General features: G+C 38.4%; 2 protein-coding genes across 3 annotated transcripts in view; both read left to right on the top strand.

Annotated features, from left to right (window-relative positions):
* Positions 1–17466, top strand: part of ctdspla (CTD (carboxy-terminal domain, RNA polymerase II, polypeptide A) small phosphatase-like a) — a 58010-nt gene extending 40544 nt beyond the window's left edge. For both annotated transcript variants that reach the window (XM_007249060.4, XM_022683038.2), the window contains 5 exons: positions 2721–2822; positions 9279–9335; positions 11455–11547; positions 12640–12825; positions 16817–17466. In XM_007249060.4, the coding sequence (XP_007249122.2) occupies positions 2721–2822; positions 9279–9335; positions 11455–11547; positions 12640–12825; positions 16817–16942 (564 nt within the window). In that variant the 3' untranslated portion in view covers positions 16943–17466. The remainder of the gene's footprint in view (positions 1–2720; positions 2823–9278; positions 9336–11454; positions 11548–12639; positions 12826–16816) is intronic.
* A 339-nt stretch (positions 17467–17805) lies between these two features.
* vill (villin-like) overlaps positions 17806–21458 on the top strand; it is a 48634-nt gene continuing 44981 nt past the window's right edge. Inside the window, exon 1 of the mRNA XM_022683001.2 lies at positions 17806–19453. The gene's annotated coding sequence lies outside the window, so the exon portion shown is untranslated. The remainder of the gene's footprint in view (positions 19454–21458) is intronic.

The following is a 21458-nucleotide window of genomic DNA, read 5'->3' as shown; positions in this document are numbered from 1 at the left end:
ATTTCAGATGTCAGTTTTCACACGTGCCCTTCCCAGCTAAAAGGAAAGTCACGGTTTGTGTTCTTGCTCTGTATGTGTAGCTAATGATGGTTGGCAAGAAACCATGCCACAGTTGGAGATGAAATGACAGCCAAATTGCTGGTGTTTCATAATCCCAGCACAGAGGTGTTTGTGTTTATCTGCAAACCTCTGCTATGAACACACGCGAGAAAACGGTAGAGTGTATTTGTGTGCAGTGCATCACCAAGGGCTGAAATGCCCCTCCATTTTCTGGTGCTCCAACAAATGTCAAGGTCATGCAGGCTTGGTGGGCCACCGAGGATCATATTCATTTGGGGCTTTCACAAGTTCTATATTAGTCACATCATATTTCGGCATGGATTAGGATTAATGGCCTCTATTAAACCAGTTACAGCCTAGCTGCGTATCGTAACATTTACGAAAGCCAAGGAGGAATACACAGTGCTTAGCTGCGTGTCTTGATCTTGAGGACTTTCCAGCTTGTTCTGTCCTACATCAGTGTTTGAAACATTATTAGTAAAAAGCTGTAGGCTAGTAATTAATCTAATGATTGATTGATTGGTAGGCCTGTCACGATCACAACATTTTCAGGACGATATATCGTCCTGACGATATATTGTCCTTGCTATATATTATTTATAGAAGGAGCTATGGACTGCTGAGCTATGTGTGTCTTTGATCACATGGACACTTGGTATGCGTGTGTGTTTGTGTGTTTTTTATGAAATTGTAGAAAGCAAAAGTAATTTTGGCATTGTGCAATGCTCAACAAAGTACAGAAACACAAAAAATGTGGCTTTTTGCAGTGTCATGAAAGGTATGATACCACAAAATTAGAAGGTACTTTTGATTTTGTACAGTGCTCACCAAAGTACAAAACTACAAAATGTGAAGGAACTTTCGGCTTTGTGCCATACTCACAAAAGTGCAAAACCACAGAAAGTGTAGACTTTTGGCTTTGGGCAATGCTTACGAAAGTCTGAAAATGCAAAATGTAAAGACTTTTGGATTTGTGCAATGCTTATGAAAGCACAAAGTGTGGACTATTGGTTTTGTGCAATATTAACGAAAGTATAAAACTGTATAAATCTCCCCATAAAAGTACAAAACCCCAGAAAGTGAAAGAAATGTTCATAAACCTAATTTTGGCGTAGTTAATGGTGAAGCCTTAAATAGGTGACATTTCCAATGAATGTGACTGAGAAAGGTTTACTTTGGAGGAGCCAGGTATACAGTTGTACTGTGCTCAAGCACTACATTTCTGTCTAATTAGTGAGAAGAGTGGGTGTGAGGTCATGTAGGACTCCCTTGGTGCCTCCCTGGCACAGAAGAATCAAACAGCAAGTGGTTCGTCCTTCATTGCCTTTGCTTTCTACAAAGACTGATGAGCCTCTGTATGCAGAGGGATGTGCAGAGCATATATACATGAACACGACAGAACGTGAGCTGGACGTAGAGTAGTAGGTACTTAAATATGTAATGATGCAGTATTTTACTGTATGCACTGCTATACAGAAGTAATTGTGTGTAAGAGTGCATGTATCTTATTACCCCCTCAGGTGAGACCATCTGGCCTTTACTTGTCGGCTGCTCTCAGACCAGTTTTGGCAGAGGACATCCTCACATTAGAGCTAGTGTCATTTTTTTTGCATGCTCCCTCACTCTCTTTTTCTCTCTCTCTTTTGCTTGCTTGCTCTCTCCCTCATTCTTACGCTGATTGTCTCTCTTGCTATTCTCCACTATACAGTCAGATTGTGCTTAGTCAACATACTTTGGCAGTGTGGGCAAATTTGGAGGGGAACACCATATAATCCTAATGAGTTTTCCTGTGTTTTGAAATGCAAGCTTTGGGAAACCCCTTTTGCCATTACAGGATTGGTAGGTATAGAAAATATGAAAAGAATAACAACAGATCAATGGCTTATGCATATTCTGTCTGAAATTAGGTTGCTTTAAGACCAGTTTATACTTCTGTGTTGAGTCTACACTCCAGACTATACATATGCCATAGCTTGGCACTCACCTTCCCAATAATATAACTACGAATGATTGGTTCCCATTGGTCCTGCCTTTACGGTGTAACTGCAGAACGAAGAAAACACACCAATGCACAAGTATAAAAGTTCACAAGGGCATAGGCCACTTGCACAGGCTAATCCATAGACACTGTATTGCCTCGACACAGATGTATAACTCAAGAAATTCAATATAATACAACTTTTTGAAGTTCAGAGCTGCCAGTTATAGCTAGAACAGGAACTAATTTGTTTGTGACATCTGGTCACTTCATGCTTCTGGATGAACTGGGGATAACGCAAAGCCACTCAATAATTTTAAGTGTAACACATCCAAAATGCTTTTCAAACAGATACGAATCCAGTAATTCAAAACTGTCTGAGGAGGTGCTTTGAGTCATGGTATGGTTTCAGAGTAAACACATCTGTCTCTAAAAGAAGTATTCAACAAATAAAAAACACATCAGTAGAAATGAAACCTATAGAATTTAATTCTAATCAGAGACCCATTTGAATTCCAAGTGTTAAATGCATGTAGCTAAAATCTTATTAGGATACAACCCACGTATAGTGACCAGGTGTAAACAGGGTCTTCCCTGTTTCTCAAATGACTCACTCTCTTTATTATCTCCTCCTCTCTCCTCTTTTGTCATCCTCTGTGCTCTACTTGTTTACTCTCTTCAGTCTCCAGCCAAATACCTCCTGCCTGAGGTCAGCATCAACGACTACGGCAAGAACTGTGTGGTGATCGACCTTGATGAGACGTTGGTACACAGTTCCTTTAAGGTATAAATACACACACACACACACACACACACACACACACAGAGCCTCTGAACTCTTAATCATGTGTCTTATGTACCTACAATTAAGCTTGGTTCTGCTGCTTATCAAGTATTTAGAATGAGATTTATATGTTCAGTGTTCACCAGTCATGAACTTCAGGGTATGAACAGCCCATCAGTGATTATATCTAAAGAGGAATGCGATGTTTACGACAAAGCTAAGAGTTCTTCGCTGAGCTGGAGTAAAGCGTGTTTTACAATCCGCTCATAATCCATTGAGTACTCCAAGGCTCAATAGCACAAGACAATGGTGGTGTTTAGAGCCCGCCATGGGATTAAAACTCCCGGCTGAATGAAATCCTCTGCTGAGATTAAACGGCCAATGTGGTGCCTAGAAAGACTCCTCTGGGGAGCCACCTGCTCACCCCAATGACCCACTTCTCTAAAGACCTGCATCTTCGTCTGCTCCATTTTTGGATGGATTGTAGTTTCTGCTCATTTGTTCAGATCTGCGAGGTGTTTAGGCCAAATGAATAGACCAATAGACATGCTGTAAAATGACTTGGAATAAAATCTTTTTCCATTGACTTATACTACTGATATTATTTATATCAATAATTGTGTTTTTAAGTTTTTAATTTTTACTGTTTTGTTGCCATTTTTAGAGTTCATGCAAGACATACATGATACACCCCAAATGATCTGAATGTTTAAATAGTTCTGCTATGATTGTCTATTTTTTCCTATATAGTACTAATAAGGGATACTATGTGTCTAAACTGCTGTGGGCACACCTTGTAATGAATGCATTTATCTACTTTAATTTAGTTACTCATTGCTGGCACAGATGTGCAAATGCACACACAGCTACACAGGTCCCTATTCAAAAATACTGTTAAAATACTACCAATAGAATAGGTCTCTCTGAAGCAGACAAACATAAACATACCAACACCATGCCTAATGCCAGACGTGGGGTAAAGTGGTATAAGGCCTCCAGCATTAAGCTATGGTGAGCAGTGAAACTATGATTTGTGGAATTATATTCATCCATCTAATACATGTCTAATATAGAACTATTTTTAATACAGCAACATTTTACAGCTCTGGACAAAATTAAGAGGCCACTTCAGTTTCCGAATCAGTTTCTCTGATTTTGCTATATATGGGTATATGTTTGAGTAAAATGAACTGAAACTACGGACAACATTTCTCTCAATTGGCAAATAAAAAAATTGTCATTTAGAGCATTTATTTGCAGACAATAAGACATGGCTGAAAAAACAAAAAAGACACATAACTTTATGCCACTTCTGATGCAAATATTTAAGCAGTTCAGCTTGGTTTGATGGCTTGTGATCATCCATCTTCCTCTTGATTAAATTCCAGAGGTATTCAATTTGGTAAAATCAAAGAAACTCATCATTTTTAAGTGGTCTCTTATTTTTTTTCCAGAGCTGTAATAGTAATGAACTGGGGAATAAAAAATAAAATACTATTACAATACATAAGTTACAATTACAAATACATTTTGAAGGCAACTTTACTAAGAGAGAGCTGGGAGACTGGAAGAACATGAAAGAATGTAAAGTGTTTTTTCTCGAACAGCAGAGATTTCTTTAAAATGTCTGTCTGGCAGCTCTTCTTGTTGCTCGGAAAAGAGAAGGGAGGCGGTGGCTGAAAGAAAGAGGCCCAGAGAAAGGGAAGGAGCAAGGGATGCATGCCTTTGTGCGCACGCACATACTCTTTTTCTCTTTCCCTCATTCCCCCTGCGCACACACACGCACACACACCACATGCACAAATACACCCATTCTGCCACCCACACACACACACAGACTCTACATAAAAAGGCTGCCGAAGATTGTACACAAGGGTGTGTCCATAAAAAGTACTGTACTGGAAACTGTCTGTGCGTCGTAAGGGCAAAGTTCTGGAGAGAGAGCAGTTTTTCCCTCATTTACTGAAGTATGGAAAACATATCCTTTTTTTACTAATTAATTGGCTGCTGAGTGCCACATATTATAATGATTTTGTGTCCGTTCAATTAAAGGTCAGTTTGAACTTCAGAGAGTGAGAAGAGAGTGAAATCAATCCAGAGAAGAGGAGAAAACAGCGATTAAATGAACTAGGCTTATTAATGCATTCAAAGAAATGCCACTGTCATTTCTGCTCAGATCTAATCCAGATAAACTGAACTTCTCTAATCTGTTTGTCTCAGTTTCTGCCTGAAGAGTTAGACACTCAGTCACCTCTTACGGTTAGTTATTGCTCCTCTGTTTGGCCTCGTGATGGAACCTTTTCTAGTGATGAATAAGGACATTTAAAGGGGCCTTATCTTGGCTAACTAAAGGCTGAAATCTCTCTTTTGAAGTGTTTGACATAGTATGTAAACATTGTTAAAGTTTCCATATGCACCCGTCACTCCCTATTCCTTACAAATCTATATGTGGACTGCAAAACCAATCCAAACAATTGTAAAACCATTTGCTTATTCATGTGCCCATCTTTTTAAACCACAGCAGTTCAGCCCTGCCCATGTGTGCCATGGTGAAATGATGAATAGGTGTTTTTCAGCCCGGAGTGCTGTTTCAATATGTTGCAATAGACTTCTGAACTCATTTTAGAGCGCTTGGTCAACAAATTTGTAATAGAAGAAGTTTACACAAAATAGACAAAAGTCTTGGGATACCTGATCATTTAGGTTTGTTGTGAAATCAAGGCCATGAAATTTAAAACAGGCCTAAGGTCATTTGATTGTGCACAGACTATTAACAAAGTCTATAATGCTGAGGGCATATTTTTGAAAGATGACCAAATCTGCAGACTTTATAGACGACTTCTTTTGTGAATTGGTTACATATCATCACTTTAAATTTGGACTGTTTTAATTTAGGTAATTAGTTTTTAAAATGGGATAATAGAGATTCCACAGTTTTACATATAAAAGCTAACTCTTAATAAATAGACATTTGATTTAATATATAAGCTGTAAGGTTATGTAAGGTTAAAGGAGAGTGCTTACTATTCATAAAAAATATAAAAGGAAACAGTAGCTTGGGCATCTCTTTAAGTGGTGCCGTCTGTTTACAAGTAAAACATCTGAACTTGTTATGTAAGAACTAAAAAATTCTAGATCGTAATCAAGAATAGCTCATATTCTTTGAAAAATATTGAGATAAATAATTTACCTGCTTTTGTTGAAGTAATTGCCACTACTGTTCATTGTGGAGCAATGATGTGAGAATTGAATTGCATTCAGCAACAAGAACATTTATGAGGTCTGGATGTTGGATGATTACCACCCAACCTGATCATCCCCAACACGTGCAACGGCAAAATGCTAAATGTACTGGATGGAGCACCATCATTCTAGAAAACACAGCTCCACTGCTCCACAGCTCAATGCTGTGAGGGGCTTTATACCCCTTAATGCATGGGGCATGATGCCGATAGGTCCATGTTTATTTATCTGCTTAAGAGAGTCATATTCTATTCTACTCTGTAGGGACTAAATTATCTGTGTGTGTGTGCGTGTGTGTGTGTGGATGAAAATGATTCTTCTTAAAAAAAAAAAAAAACTCATCAGACTTAGTTCAGTGTGTTGAGGTAATCCTCCTCCCTTTAAAAGTGACCACCTCTCTCCACTTTGCTGAAAAATGACAAATTATTGGAACAGTAAAATAGAATTTCCCATGTTAGCAGGAGCTTTGAAGTCCTGCAAGGCAAAACATCACACTGGCTTTGGCTTCATGTAGTCATTGCACAGATCTCATGCTCCCCCTGCTGGACGTCCTTCTGACTTTTGTCTGGGGTTATTCGATCATATTTACTGGTGACTTAGTTCTGATATATTGCAGCTTCAGAACGGACCTTACAAACCTACCTTTTAGGCTATTCACAATTTTCAAATATCATAAACAAAGTATTTGGACACATTCTAAACGCAAATAAGGGTTTTAAAAAAAGATACTTTATACTGTTTTGTTATCATACCTCTACGGTATCTCTACAGTCCAGGGAAGGTTTTCTACTAGACTTAAGAGCATTTGTGTGAGGATTTATTTACACTGAGCTACAAGATCCTTAATGAGGTCAGGATGTTGGATGATCACCACCCCACTACCAAATTTCCGACGCACAAACTCACCCCAGAAGTATTTGATGGAGCTCCATCATTCCAGAGAATGCAGTTCCTTCTCCCATGCCTGGCATTAGGAATAGTTCCATTAGATTAGATTCATGTTTATTTCCAGAGAGTGCTATTCTATTGCTATTGCTAATACTTCTCTATGGAGACTAGCTGTGTCAGCAATGAGTGCAATTTAAAGTAGATGAAATCATTAATTATAAGGGGTGTCCATTAGGGGTGTGCCATTTTGTGTCTTAGACAATTTACTGCATCGTGACTCAGCAATATTGTAATTAAAACATTTATAGCATGATAATAGCAGTATTCTTGTATAGTGCTGAAAGCGGTCTATTATTTACTGTAAATATTAAGAGTATTTTTTGTATAGCTGTTTATGATTGCAGATTATTTAGTTACATTATTATTTTATTCAAAATTTGAGTAACTTGATGTCTTGAAACTGTTGTGCTATATAAAACATTTATTTAACATTTCTTTCATTGTAGTAATATTTTACATTTTTTAAATGAATACTGACTTTTTTAGTGTTGTTTCACATCGCCAAGGATATTGTTATCACAAACTGTCCGGAAATAAATTATATTAATAATTTTATGGTCACATCTCCCGCCTTAGTGTCCACAAACATATGGACATATAGTGTATTTAAATAAAAAAAATGCATTTAATTTCTATTTCTATTAGATGTATTATGTGTAATGCTCTTAGAATCTGTTATTAAAACCTACATTGCGATTTATTGCAAAATCCTGACATTAAATCTGTGTTATAAACTCTGTGTCGGCTGCACACTGCAGCGACCTCTTATTTTTAACAAGCTTCTTAGAAGCGTTAAGAGAACCCAACTTTTTTTTTTCATGCCCCCTCTCTTCTTCATCTCCATTTCTCATTCCGTCTTTGGCATTAAGACAGCTCATGCCGCCTGCTGAGTGCTTTTATCCTGTCTCCTGCTACCTCTCTCTTCTGCACGCTCTCTCCGTCTCTCTCTCTCACACACACACACACACACACTCTGTCTTTTCTCTCTCTTTCTTTCTCATCATCTATCTAGTTATCTGTCTGTCTCTTTCTAAAGACTTTAAAGACTCCACAAAAAAAAAATCTCCCCCTACTCCAAAATGCATCTCCAGTCACCAGCTCTGTGCAGTCAGTTTTCAGCCACAGATATACTCACACAGAGCCCAGCCCATCTCCCCTGCGTGTCTCTAAATCAGAGCTCAGCTGCAGGTAGCCGTTTCAGAGCCTGCAGTCAATCACTGAGAGATCACCGTACCTGTTGTGTCCCTCCAGCACTAGAGACAAACAGCATGACTTCTGAGAGAGAACATCACAGTTCACTGTCAGCCTCTAACTCTGTCACTGTGGATGATTATTCTGCTTTACTGCAGGTTTCTGTGGTCAGTTTGGATGCGTTTCAGTTTTTTTAGGTTCAGGATGATCTGCAGGGTGATTCTGAGGTTAAGATTGGGTTTTCATCATTTATGTATAATTTTCTTTTGTTTAAAAAAATATAGTTAGGGGTAGAATCTAATAAAAAGAGCTTTGTGTAGCTTTGTGCACATAGCGGTCACTCTTAAATGAAGGATGCAAGGTTGCAAGTACATGTAAGGTGACAGAGCCTGGGTAAATACAAACTAAAAGTGGTACGATATATATTTTTTACACGTCTGATACTTAAGTTATTTAAAAATATATATCATTCTCAAACTGTGGATTAAATATTCTGCTAGGGTGTGCACAGACCAAACATTTATCCTCCCGAGACCTGGATTTTTGCTTGGTATGCATTTGTTATTTCTCCTAATATTTCCCTCTATTTGGGATTAGTAGGACCTCATAAGTGTAAACAATAAACTTTGTCTATGTACAGGAAGTTGTTGTATCAAAAAGCAATGTCCCCTTTGTAGTTTACTTTAACACTCGAAAAGGACCCAATTAGACCACTTTTTAAAGTAAGTAAGTAAACTAGTTTCAAGCAAAAAATTATGAGAATTAGTACTTGGTTCATGTTTCTGTATGGAATGGCTGTAGAAACTTCCTACTATCTTGTTTTCAATCAGTTGAGTGTAATATTGTAATTTGACCACTAGATGGTATGGGCAGTGTCTCAGTATGAGGCTAAGGGTCAACTTAAAAAAAAAAAAAAAAGGATCATAGTGCAGAAAAGCAGAAATGTAATGTGTAATGCCCTCATATGTGTACACAGGGTGTTAAAAATTAATCAACAAAAATATTTTTTTTGTTGTCAATGCTGCATTGAAATCATTACACTTGCTGATCAGTCCCTTTCTGGTTTGTTTGCAGCCTATCAGTAATGCGGATTTTATAGTCCCTGTGGAGATCGATGGCACGGTTCATCAGGTACAGTACAAATGATAATAGAGAACACTGTAGCTGTTGCTGAGGTCACTTGTAAAATACTATGGCAGTAAAAATACTACAGTTGTGGTCAAAAGTTTACATACACTTGTAAAAAAACATAATGTTATGGCTGTCTTGAGTTTTCAATAAGTTCTACAACTCTTATTTTTCTGTGATAGAGTGATCGGAACACATACATGTTTGTCACAAAAAACAGTCATAAAATTTGGTTCTTTCATAAATTTATTATGGGTCTGCTGAAAATGTCACCAAATCTGCTGGGTCAAAAATATACATACAGCAACAAAATTTGTCAATTTTGGTGATGTAGCGAGTTGTGTCAATCAAATTAGCTTCATGTCATGGCCTCTTCACTTCTTGTAAGTGATTCTGATTGACTACAGCTGTTGACTTCTCATGAGCCCATTTAAATAGGGCTCATTTGACCCAGTGATTAGACTCAGCTACAAAAGCTACAATGGGAAAGTCAAAGGAACTCAGTGTGGATCTGAAAAAGCGAATTATTGACTTGAACAAGTCAGGGAAGTCACTTGGAGCCATTTCAAAGCAGCTACAGGTCCCAAGAGCAACTGTGCAGACAATTATACGCAAGTATAAAGTGCATGGAACAGTTGTGTCACTGCCACGATCAGGAAGAAAACGCAAGCTATCACATGCTGCCGAGAGGAGATTGGTCAGGATGGTCAAGAGTCAACCAAGAATCACCAAGAAGCAGGTCTGCAAGGATTTGGAAGCTGATGGAACACAGGTGTCAGTCTCCACAGTCAAGCGTGTTTTACATCGCCATGGACTGAGAGGCTGCCGTGCAAGAAAGAAGCCCTTGCTCCAGAAAAGGCACCTTAAGACTCGGCTGAAGTTTGCTGCTGATCACATGGACAAAGATAAAACCTTCTGGAGGAAAGTTCTCTGGTCAGACGAAACAAAAATTGAGCTGTTTGGCCACAACACCCAGCAATATGTTTGGAGGAGAAAAGGTGAGGCCTTTAATCCCAGGAACACCATGCCTACTGTCAAGCATGGTGGTGGTAGTATTATGCTCTGGGGATGTTTTGCTGCCAGTGGAACTGGTTCTTTGCAGAAAGTAAATGGGATAATGAAGAAGGAGGATTACCTCCAAATTCTGCAGGAAAACTTAAAACCATCAGCCCGAAGGTTGGGTCTTGGGCGCAGTTGGGTGTTCCAACAAGACAATGACCCAAAACACACATCAAAAGTGGTAAAGGAATGGCTAAACCAGGCTAGAATTAAGGTTTTAGAATGGCCTTCCCAAAGTCCTGACTTAAACCCCATTGAGAACATGTGGACAGTGCTAAAGAAACGGGTTCATGCAAGAAAACCATCACATTTAGCTGAACTGCACCAATTCTGTCAAGAAGAGTGGTCAAACATTCGACCTGAAGCTTGCCAGGAGCTTGTGGATGGCTACCAAAAGCGCCTAGTTGCCGTGAAAATGGCCAAGGGACATGTAACCAAATACTAATGTTGCTGTATGTATATTTTTGACCCAGCAGATTTGGTGACATTTTCAGCAGACCCATAATAAATTTATGAAAGAACCAAATTTTATGACTGTTTTTTGTGACAAACATGAATGTGTTCCGATCACTCTATCACAGAAAAATAAGAGTTGTAGAACTTATTGAAAACTCAAGACAGCCATAACATTATGTTTTTTTACAAGTGTATGTAAACTTTTGACCACAACTGTATGTGTGTTGAATTTTGCATGAGTGGTAGTGCCACTACTGCTGAATATTATTCATTCACAGAGAGCTTTGCGTATGTATTCGTGTGAGCTTATGTTCATATCTTTATGTGAGAGAAGGCATGTATTCAGTCCAGCAATATTGCTTTTGTATTCTCTGTATTGTGGAGATGGCTGTTACCTGGTTCAAGTAATCCAGGATAGGCTCTGTACATCAGGGTTGGCCTGTTCTTGATTACTTGTACTGGGTTGCAGCGCCTGAACTTCATATAGAAGAACGAAATCAAGGAACAAAGAGGTTTGTTTGTATTTTTAGTCTCTAGCTCTGAGTACTGATGAAGAGCTTTGTGTCACTCAGTAAATAGTAGTGAATGTGTTGTGTTTCACTTTTAGGTGTATGTGCTAAAGAGACCTCATGTGGACGAGTTTCTGCAGAAGATGGGTGAACTGTTCGAGTGTGTGCTCTTCACAGCCAGCCTAGCAAAGGTTAGATTTATGTTCTCACTCTTCAGATGAATGACAAGCAGAGGAATCATATATTTGAGTGAGTGGCTATTGTATGAATACAGGTGTTTATAGTTATATACACTCTTATGGCTGTAAATTAATTGTATATATATATATATATATATATTGAATCAGAGCATTGTATTCCACTGCTTATTATTTTACTATTACTGATGTTACTGATCATAAAGCCTGAGGTTGCACACCCAACACTCAATCTTATCAGGGCAGCTTGAAGTAAGGATTTTGTTTATGAGCTCTCAGTGGAATTCAGTGGAATCGGCTATTATTGGGAAACATTTAACCTCTATATGCGTAAGACAGGGATTGCTTCAATTTAAAACATTTTATAGGCTCCACCTCTCTAGAAGAATGCTTGCAAAAATATACCCAGGAGTAAATCCAAACTGCCCTTGATGCCATGAGGCCCCAGCTAACATTTTTCATATGTTTTGGGAATCCCCAAAGTTGATGAAATGTTGGTGTTCTATCTTTGAAACATTGCTCTTGCTATCTTTGGTGTGGCCCCAGATGAGGTGGCAGGATCATTTAACCAAGCTGATGCAATAACATTTACATCTCTGCGGGCCGGACACTTTATTCTATTTAATTGGAAATCAGCGTGCCCCCCACACATGGTCAATGGGGAAGGGACACAATGTCCTTTCTGAAGCTGTAGAAACGTAATAATCAACTAGAGGATGTGATCAGAGATTTTACGAAGTGTGGCAGCCATTTTTAAATTAGTTCTATCTAAAATTCCCTGCCAAAGACACTGGAGTACACCTAGGTGTGGAATAACTGAATCTGGGTCTCTGAAAGTCTTATATATAACTAATTTTACTTTTTTTACACTATTTATACAAGTATGATGTTACTTTAAGGGTTGTGGGCAATGTTTTCATTATGTTACTTTGTTTTTTATTATTTTCTGTTCTTGTTGAATGTATAATGTTTGCATTTAATACAATAACCCAATAAAAATATTTGAATATAATATGAAGCCTGAGGTTGTTGGAGGTGCTTGTGTCTATAAACAGGCTGAGAGTGTTTCCCTGTGTATGTTTTCAGTATGCTGACCCTGTGGCAGACCTGCTGGACCAGTGGGGTGTGTTTCGGGCGCGACTCTTCAGGGAATCTTGCGTGTTCCACAGGGGGAACTACGTCAAAGACCTCAGCCGGCTGGGCCGACAACTCAGCAAAGTAATCATAGTGGACAACTCACCCGCTTCATATATCTTTCACCCGGAGAATGCTGTAAGTCTAATTCATACTCAGGTGATGGATACATCATATAATATTTGTACAGTTGTCTTTCAGTTTGAAGCACAGCTGTTTTCAGAGCACCCTGTTTATTACATTATAAGCAAAATGGCCACCGTTTGCATACTGTGTACTTTACAGTGTGGCACAGACAGTCCAGTCCTCTGTTTCAAACTAACGGACCGTCCAACTCAGAATCGTCCAACAACTACCACTTGTGAACTCAAGGGAAAGCATTCTTGTTGCACTCTTTTTCACACTGCTGTCATCACCTAACTGAGCAACTTCAGTGGGGATGCCTCGGGCTGCTCAGCTGGAGCTGTAGTTTCTATGGGGATTTGAAGTCAGCTTGCTCTGGTTGAGGACTTGTTAAATGTGTGATTCCCAGCAGTGTGGAGAGAAGCAGGCTCTGGTCACTGCCAATCCTGGAGCATCTGAGGTCTTGCATCATCTATTATTTACCCTTCATGTCTGATGGAGAAGGATACATCAGTCAGTGCCAAATCTGTCAGTTTTATATATATGAACTTAGAGTTGCACGGTGTACCGAAGGTTCGATTCTTTTTCGATACTACGTCATCACAAACGATTCGGTTCTTTAGCGTTCGATGCTTTCGATACTATATAGCCCAGTCACTAGCTTCAAATGAGTCAAATTAGTAGGCGCGATTTGATTCAGTTCATAAGAAAACTGATTCACACCGCAGCAGTCGGTGTGGCAGGATTCAGATAAACTTAGTGTTCTGAACAAATGAATCGATTCACGTGTGAATCGATTCATTTGACTCGCTTGAGCGACACACGCACGCGCAAGCCAGCAGAGCAGCGGCGAGTGTAGAATGGCGACGTCTAAAATAACAGATGTCTCTCGTCCGCGACTTGTGGACAAAACGGGCGCGAGGAGTGAAGTGTGGGCAAATTTTGCTTACATCGCTGATGAAGAAGGGAATCCGACCAACACCACAAACCCAGTTTATAAACGGTGTTATAAGTCTATCCAGTGCAGAGGAGGGAACACCAGCAACCTGGCTACGCATTTAGCAGACAAGCACCCTGATCTCTACAAAGAGCTGAGAAGTCGACAGGTTAGTGGAGTTAGTCAAGATACACTCTGTCTGTGGCTTTACTAAGATTTACTAGCCCTGGCCCGCCGGCGGGCCAGAAATTTATAATATTTAATATCTGGCTGTGTTTATGAATAGTTATAGGTTCAATATAGACACCCAATATGCCATTTTAAAGCTTAGAATCTCAGCTTTTCAGTTATCTAGCCTATTTAGCTGGATCTCCTTTCAGAAAATAAACATTTAGGGCGAAATATGCCTTGCTTCTGAAAATATGAAATCATAATTTTCATATTTCCGTTTCTCGTACGTCCATATTTGATCGAATGCGGACATGTTATACACCATTCGAACCGTCTGTCTCTCCGGATTCGCTCCGTTTTACTGTAGGATGTACGGTTCCTGAATTAGAGCTGAAAGAGCGCGTCACAGCGCGTGTTCAGAGTTAAAAGCTGCTTGTTTTTCGCTGCAGGGTTACCTCAGGTCACTCCCTCCACCCCCTCAACCCCCACCAGCGGCTCCCCCACGCTCTTACCTTCAAAACCAGACTTAAGAGAATCCATCAATCCAGTCTCCTGCAATCCCCAATTATATACAAACAGCGCATGAAATAAACTGAGGCAGAAAAAAAATAATATCCACTTTATCTCCTTATTAAAAGCGTAATTTTCGAGGCTGCATGTGATAACGCACGTGTGGTTAATCTGCAGTCCAAGGAGAACAAGGTTGACAGAAGACCATGTGGACACACTTGTTTTCCTGGCTAAGAACCTTAAACAGGCAAAGAAACTTCCCACAGTGTAGTTTCAGAAAAGAAGAGGTTTTAGTTTTTAGGAAGTGTTTAGATAATTATGTTATAGTTAAGGTTATAATAACGAAACTTGTTTTTTGTTCAAATGTTTCATTTTAGAATAAAAACGTTTGCACCGATTGTTCAGTGTTCAATACAGTCCAATCAAAAATAAACATTTTATGTTCAGATATTTTTATTGTTTTTTTTTTTCTTCCAAGTATCGTTTTGGTATCGAGAATCGTGATACTACAGTTGGTATCGGTATCGAAGTCAAAATTTTGGTATCGTGACAACCCTATATGAACTCTTGTCATTTCCTTTTCCAGACAGCCTGACTAATCAAAAAGTGTTAGATAAACTTTCACTTGATAAACATACTGTACATCAGTCAGCCATGACATTAGTATCACTGACAGGTGAAGTGAAAAACATTGATTATCTCTTTATCTACAGTGGCATCTGTCAGCAGAGATAGATGTATTAGGCCATAAGTGATCAGTCACTCTTGATGATAGTGTGTTACAAGCAACACAAATGGGCAAGCATTAGAAACCAAGACCTTTTCACAAGGGCTCAACTGTGAATGCCCGACCCCTGAGTCAGATCAGTTGTAAGGGCAACTGGTAAACTGGCGGCAGGGTGTGTATATGGACACCTAAGGACCTGAGGCTCATTGATCTGTTGAGGTCCCACCTTAAACCTTTAGCTTATAAGCAGTTTTTTGGATATTATTTTAAATGCACAGTTTTAACTTTTTAGGCTTCTAGGCAGTGTTGCCACTTTGCCACACAAAATGTAAGTTTACTTTGGATTTAACAAACCAGGGTGAACCAGAGATTGAATGCAAATAGTTTAGTTTATTTTGGTTTTGTAAAACATGTGCACACATAAGGAAGAGTTAAATATAGATAATAAAGAAGAGGAAAAAAAAACATCCTATATTTTGCATTTAAACAAATCAGTACAAACTGAAAAGATATAGGCTGACAATTTAGTTATTTTGCCTCCCCTTTTTATCTAACTAATATATATGTTTGTTACAAAGTACAGTTACATTATACAACTAGGCCCGGCCCCATTTCACCCCCTGGCACTACCACGTAATCTTACCCCTCTGTTTTGTTCATGCATGTCTAGGGCTAGGGTGTTTTGATTCTCATTAGGCTGGAGCAGGAGAGGGAAGTGTTGAGGCTACATTTTTCACTCAAAACAGAGAACTGAGAATCACTGGAAAGATGGTGGCACAAGTGACTACGGAATCTTAAAACAAATTGTTAAAATTTGTTAAAAATTATGATAATATATTACCATTGTTTAATGTGTAGTTTCAATATTTTATGGCCATTTTTATAACAAGCATTAAAAAAGGACTGGTAGGTTATCTCAGTAGCTAGCTAGGGTGCAGCATTTAAAGTGGAACGGCAAAATAAAATAAATGCTAATATAAGCTAATTGAGAAATTAAGAAATAGACAGTAATAAATAACTGCTTCACCACCTGCCCTTCCTTTCTGAAGACATACAATGCCCTGAAGTTAACTAGTTAACCAGCAGCAGCTAGGTTACTGAGCTTTAGTGCTCCACTGTTATATATCTGTATCGGCTGCATGTATCAGGGTTATCCCAATTCATAGTGGGAAGATTTACACTTCAAAACAAGAAAAATAAGATTAGGCATAACTGTCTTTCCAGAATATCATTACTGTTAAATAAGTTATTCAGCAAGGGAACTTTAGTTTAAGGTGTAATGTTCAAGTGTCACCAAATTCTGAATCAATACAACACAGTGGTGCTTAGTTTTTTTATTTTTGATATAAAAAAAAAAATTAATAAAAATAAGGCTGCAGTATTTGAATATTTTGCATTAGCCTCTAGTAATAATGGCCCATAGCTTCTATACGCTTAGTAGGAGTGTCCTTTTCAACCAAGATTCGTAATACTCTGCACATTATAGTCAGTAATAACATCATCTGAATGTACAGTTTGGTTCTGATGTGTCCTGTATTATTATATTAACGTGTACTGTATAATCACTTTATACCTATATGTTGTTATCTTTAAATAATCAAATGTTAGGTTTATTCCTAACTCAGCAGATTCCTGTAAATGTATGCTGTTTGTGTCTGCAGGTCCCAGTGCAGTCGTGGTTCGACGACATGGCGGACACAGAGCTGCTGGACCTGCTGCCTCTGTTTGAGGGTCTGAGCAGGGAGGAGGACGTTTACAGTGTGCTACAGAGCCTGAGGGCCAGGTAGCACTAAGACTGGCACTGCCCTCTACCGCTCTTTCCCCGACACACGGACACTTCCCCACTACCGTTCAGGCCAGGCCAGCATTCAGCTGTGGCCACTAGACGGCGCCACTCTCTCAGACAATGGAGGACACAACTGTTTCCCACCTCGCTGTATTCGCTGTGGGTGGAACCCTCACCCGCCCTCAGACAGTTTATTGGACCATTTGCCAACATGTGTCCCTGGCACGGGAAAAAAGTGTATATAGTGTAGGTTTCTGAATTTGCCGGAGAACAAGAAGAAAAAACATAATGAGCCCAAATTAATTTTTGTATGTATGAGTTTACTATCCTAAAGCTCTATATATTTACCACAAACAAAGGGGTAAAATCAGAAAACAAATCTATTTTTCTTTCCCAGAGGGCGATGAAAAGGCCGTAGCCAGTCAACCCTTTGGTTCATGCTATGCAGGCAGACTTTTCTTGATCACCAGTCGTTCCAACAACTGTGACTTTTTCTCTTACCAAATAAAGTGCCTTCTGACTGTTGTTTTTATGAGGATATAAATGACATTTTTATATGCTGCATATTTACAAAGAACTCGAAACCTTTAAACAAACATTTACTGTACACCTGAGTGAATAGGACAGCCTTTATTTTAAAACGGTTTATTAATGGAGATGACCTTTCTGAATGATTTCAGACTAGTCTTCATTAATCTAAATGATGAATGACCATTGGAAAAGACTGATGCCATTATACAGACACTCTGGTTCTTTTGGAAGAATAGTATAAGCATTGTGTCGAGGTGGGGGAGTATTGATCTATTACCTAACCGCGATTTGCAAAGTGATATGTAATGTGAGACTAGTTACTGTTAATCAACACTCCAAATCCAGTACAATTCGATATGAGTATTTAACCTTGTCAGAATAAAACATGCAATCAATATCAGAAACGACTTGCAGGGTGTTTTCTGGTAAAGCCTGTACAGAAACAGCAGTTTTTTTTGTAATTCTTTGAGCAATGCCATAGAAGAGCCACTTTTGGTTTCATAATGATCCACAAGCCTTACAAATCAATTCTGGGTTTTTTATTTTTTCTCAGATTAAATATGGCTATTTGGCCTGATGCTATGTGAACAGATCTGTTCCTGATCATCCTTCCACTGACTAAAATCCGCTTTCCTCTCCCTCATTGTTTTGCTGTTGCTGGTTGCTGAAGAAAGTATTAAGCACATACAGAACTATGCATGAAATCATTCACATTTATGTTGCATGCCCACAAATTAGACGCATGTCGGATCTAGACAACAGTGGCTCAGACCTCTGATTTGAAAAACTTGGATTTGACATGCATAGAAAAAATCAGGGCTGTGTCATAGGGCATGTTCTTTATTGAACCAAATATCTGTTATGGCATTGTTCAAAGAACCATTTGAGGTGCCATTATTGTGCAGTAAATAAAGTAGCAGGAATGTAGGAATGTTTTCTGCGGATATACAGGTGTGATCAGGAGTTTATATACACTCCTCATGGACCTCAGTATCATGGCAATATTGGTCTTCTCAGATTTGCAGTTAATCCCTTTTTTATTTTAATACAGCTGTAGTAAATCAGGATGACTAACGGGACATTAGAAGCTTCGGACTTGATGAGATAAAAGACATTTTGGAACTTTCAGCATCACTGATTTAATAACCTGAATAGGTATAGGTATATATTTATAACAACCTAAAAATGTAAACACTCAGTAGACATGTGCTGCAGACAAGAACAGCTCCTAGAACGTTTTGAAACATTTTGGGTACATATAATATATCTCTGATATTTGGATTGGATCCTGAATCCAATCCGGTAAGGATTAAACCAGTTTCTGAGAGAGTTCCTGTACATTTTAATCCACTGGTCCTCTAATTTTGTGCTTGATGTCGGAGCAAAACACAACACCCACCCGCAACTCCCACATTTCAGAATGACCACTATAGAGTGTACAGGTCTAACTCTGAGTGTGATCTGTATTATATACCTGAGTTTTTTGCTGATATTGTTTGTAATTTAGACAAACTGGTACAAAACTGACAGGATTTACACTGTTAATTTTAAAGGACTTGTATACAACACCAACCAAGCATTAGAGACTATTTTTGGTCTGATGAGTTTCCTCAGGGGTCTTACAGCCTGGTCCTTGTTAAATCAGAGCAGGTAATGGTTGAGAATATTGCCGATCTACTCTGAAATTGCTCCTTTTTTTGTCAGAATGCCAGACTTGACCATATTCAGGCTGTATAGGAATGTTTCTACACAGTGAGTGTACCACCTCAGAATGGGTGACCCCAGAGTGGAAAAAGTTAATGAGCAAACATAAAGTTTCTTGCTTTGTTTGGCCTGAACTTTAAGCCCACCCATTTCCTAGCAACCACCATAACATCAGCTGTATCTAAAAGCCTGTGAGAAAGCCAAGACAAATTTAGTAGTGACAAGTTCTTCTCATCAGCCTGTACCTTTGATGTTTCTGAGGAGGAGGAGATCTAAGGTAAGACATTTCAAGTTTTTGTCCTGATTCGGACTGGAATATATCTTGGTGTTTTAGGTTAACTAAATGCAACATAATTTAAAATAATGTAGTTCTGAATTAAGTGTAGGGCTTAACCAGGGGTAATGTTTTTTGTTGCATTGTATACATTTATCTTCTGTATACAAGTTCCTATAATTTCCTACAATACAGTTTATTCCTACACAAATTTTAATAAAGAAACTGAATGGGCATGCCTGGTTTTCTGAAAAAAGTCCAGGAATGAACTACTATGCATGCCCTGGATCACTGAAGATAAAGGGCACTATGAAGCTCAACGGTTCGCTTATGAAATTTCCACAGGGTGTGCACTGTCTGTAGAGAGGATATGCAAGTGATATTAAAACAGTGCAGAAGTATACTTTATTATATATTATTTATTATATAGAATTTATTATAACCATATATATATATATATATATATATATATATATATATAGAGAGAGAGAGAGAGAGAGAGAGAGAAAAAGAGCTTTGAATTTACCAAATTGAAAATCTTTATGGAAGCTGAATTTTTGTAATATTTTTCAATTTGAAATTTGGGAGAAATGCAGTTCATATAATAAAACAACAATGCTTATTTTACTTAATCATATGCCTATAAATAGCAAAATCAGAGAAACTGATTCAGAAACTGAAGTTGTCTCTTCCTGTTTTTCTACAGCTGTAAATATAATATTTATTTACCTCATCGTAATTTATATAAAAACAAAAACAGAATAGGCGGGTGTGGGGTCTATTCGTTTAATGATTGCAGTTCAGATTCAGTTGAGCATCCAGCTGTAGCCCTCACACTGTCAAATCTAAAATCTTCTCATTCTAGACTCTAGGATCATTCACCACTTTTATTTTGACCAATCAACAATTTTTTTTTTGGACTATGCCAGTTCTTTAGAGCAGCTTGTGCAGCTCCTATCTTTGTAATCCTCTATTCTGGTGTAACAGGGAACTAGTGAACTGTTTCTATTGTATTTTGAACAGAATGTGCGCTATTACTTACTCAGGCTTTATCATCAGAACTAATTGGCTGTGTGTGAAAGTAGGACTCCAAGACTCTTAACACTGAAAATGTGTATGTATAATGTATAAAGGGTGATATTCACCTTACTCTCCGTATCTCAGGTGTTGATGTAGCTCTAAATCATTCTTAGCAGTTATGAATAAACACACCCCCTATAAAAGGCTGAGGTTTAAAGAGAGCTTAAACCGAGAAATAAAGCTTGGAGTGTTGCAAGATGCACAAACACTAAAGAGAACTGGCTAGCTTTTAAACAACTGAGGAAATAAATGTACTTCTGCAATTAGAAATGCCAATTCCAATTATTATCTATTATTGTCTGTTCACCAACTGCTCCAGCACCAAAAATGTCTGGGAAACAATAAACTCAAAAACAATACTTCCAACATACCATCCAAAATTCTAGTCGATGACCACAAGATATCTGACCAGCAATAGCTCTGTCATGTTTTTATTGTACATTTTGGTACAGCTGGTCATATATTTAAGAATGAAAACATAAAAATGCCTATGATTGAGTGTGACCTTACCTAACCAAATCCAGGGTTTTTGCACACTCCAAACCTTCTCGTCATGCATAGTGTCTAATGCTCTTGCTGCTATTAACCCTGGGAAAATTACAGGTGCGGATGGTTTGGATCCCTACTTCTTGTGTCTTGCAAAATCTGTTATTTTAGAGCATATTACGTATATTTTAAACCTTTCTATTTTATCTGGCAGAATTCCCTGTATCTGGAAAACAGCTAATGTTATTCCGCTGCATAAAGGTGGAGAGGTGGCAGATAAAAATAATTATAGACCTGTCTCAAAACTTTCACGTTTAGCAAAAAATGTAGAGTCTTTAGTAAACAGACAACTCAAATAATTTCTTATTGAAAACTCTATCTATTGATTACTCTATCTGTCCAGTCTGGTTTTAGAGAAAGACACAGTACCATCTCTGCAACC

This window comes from Astyanax mexicanus, chromosome 1 (assembly GCF_023375975.1).
Source record: "Astyanax mexicanus isolate ESR-SI-001 chromosome 1, AstMex3_surface, whole genome shotgun sequence".
In the NCBI taxonomy this organism is placed as follows: Eukaryota; Metazoa; Chordata; class Actinopteri; order Characiformes; family Acestrorhamphidae; genus Astyanax; species Astyanax mexicanus.
The sequence above is the reverse complement of the archived record's forward strand: the minus strand, read 5'-3'. Positions and strand labels throughout refer to the sequence as shown.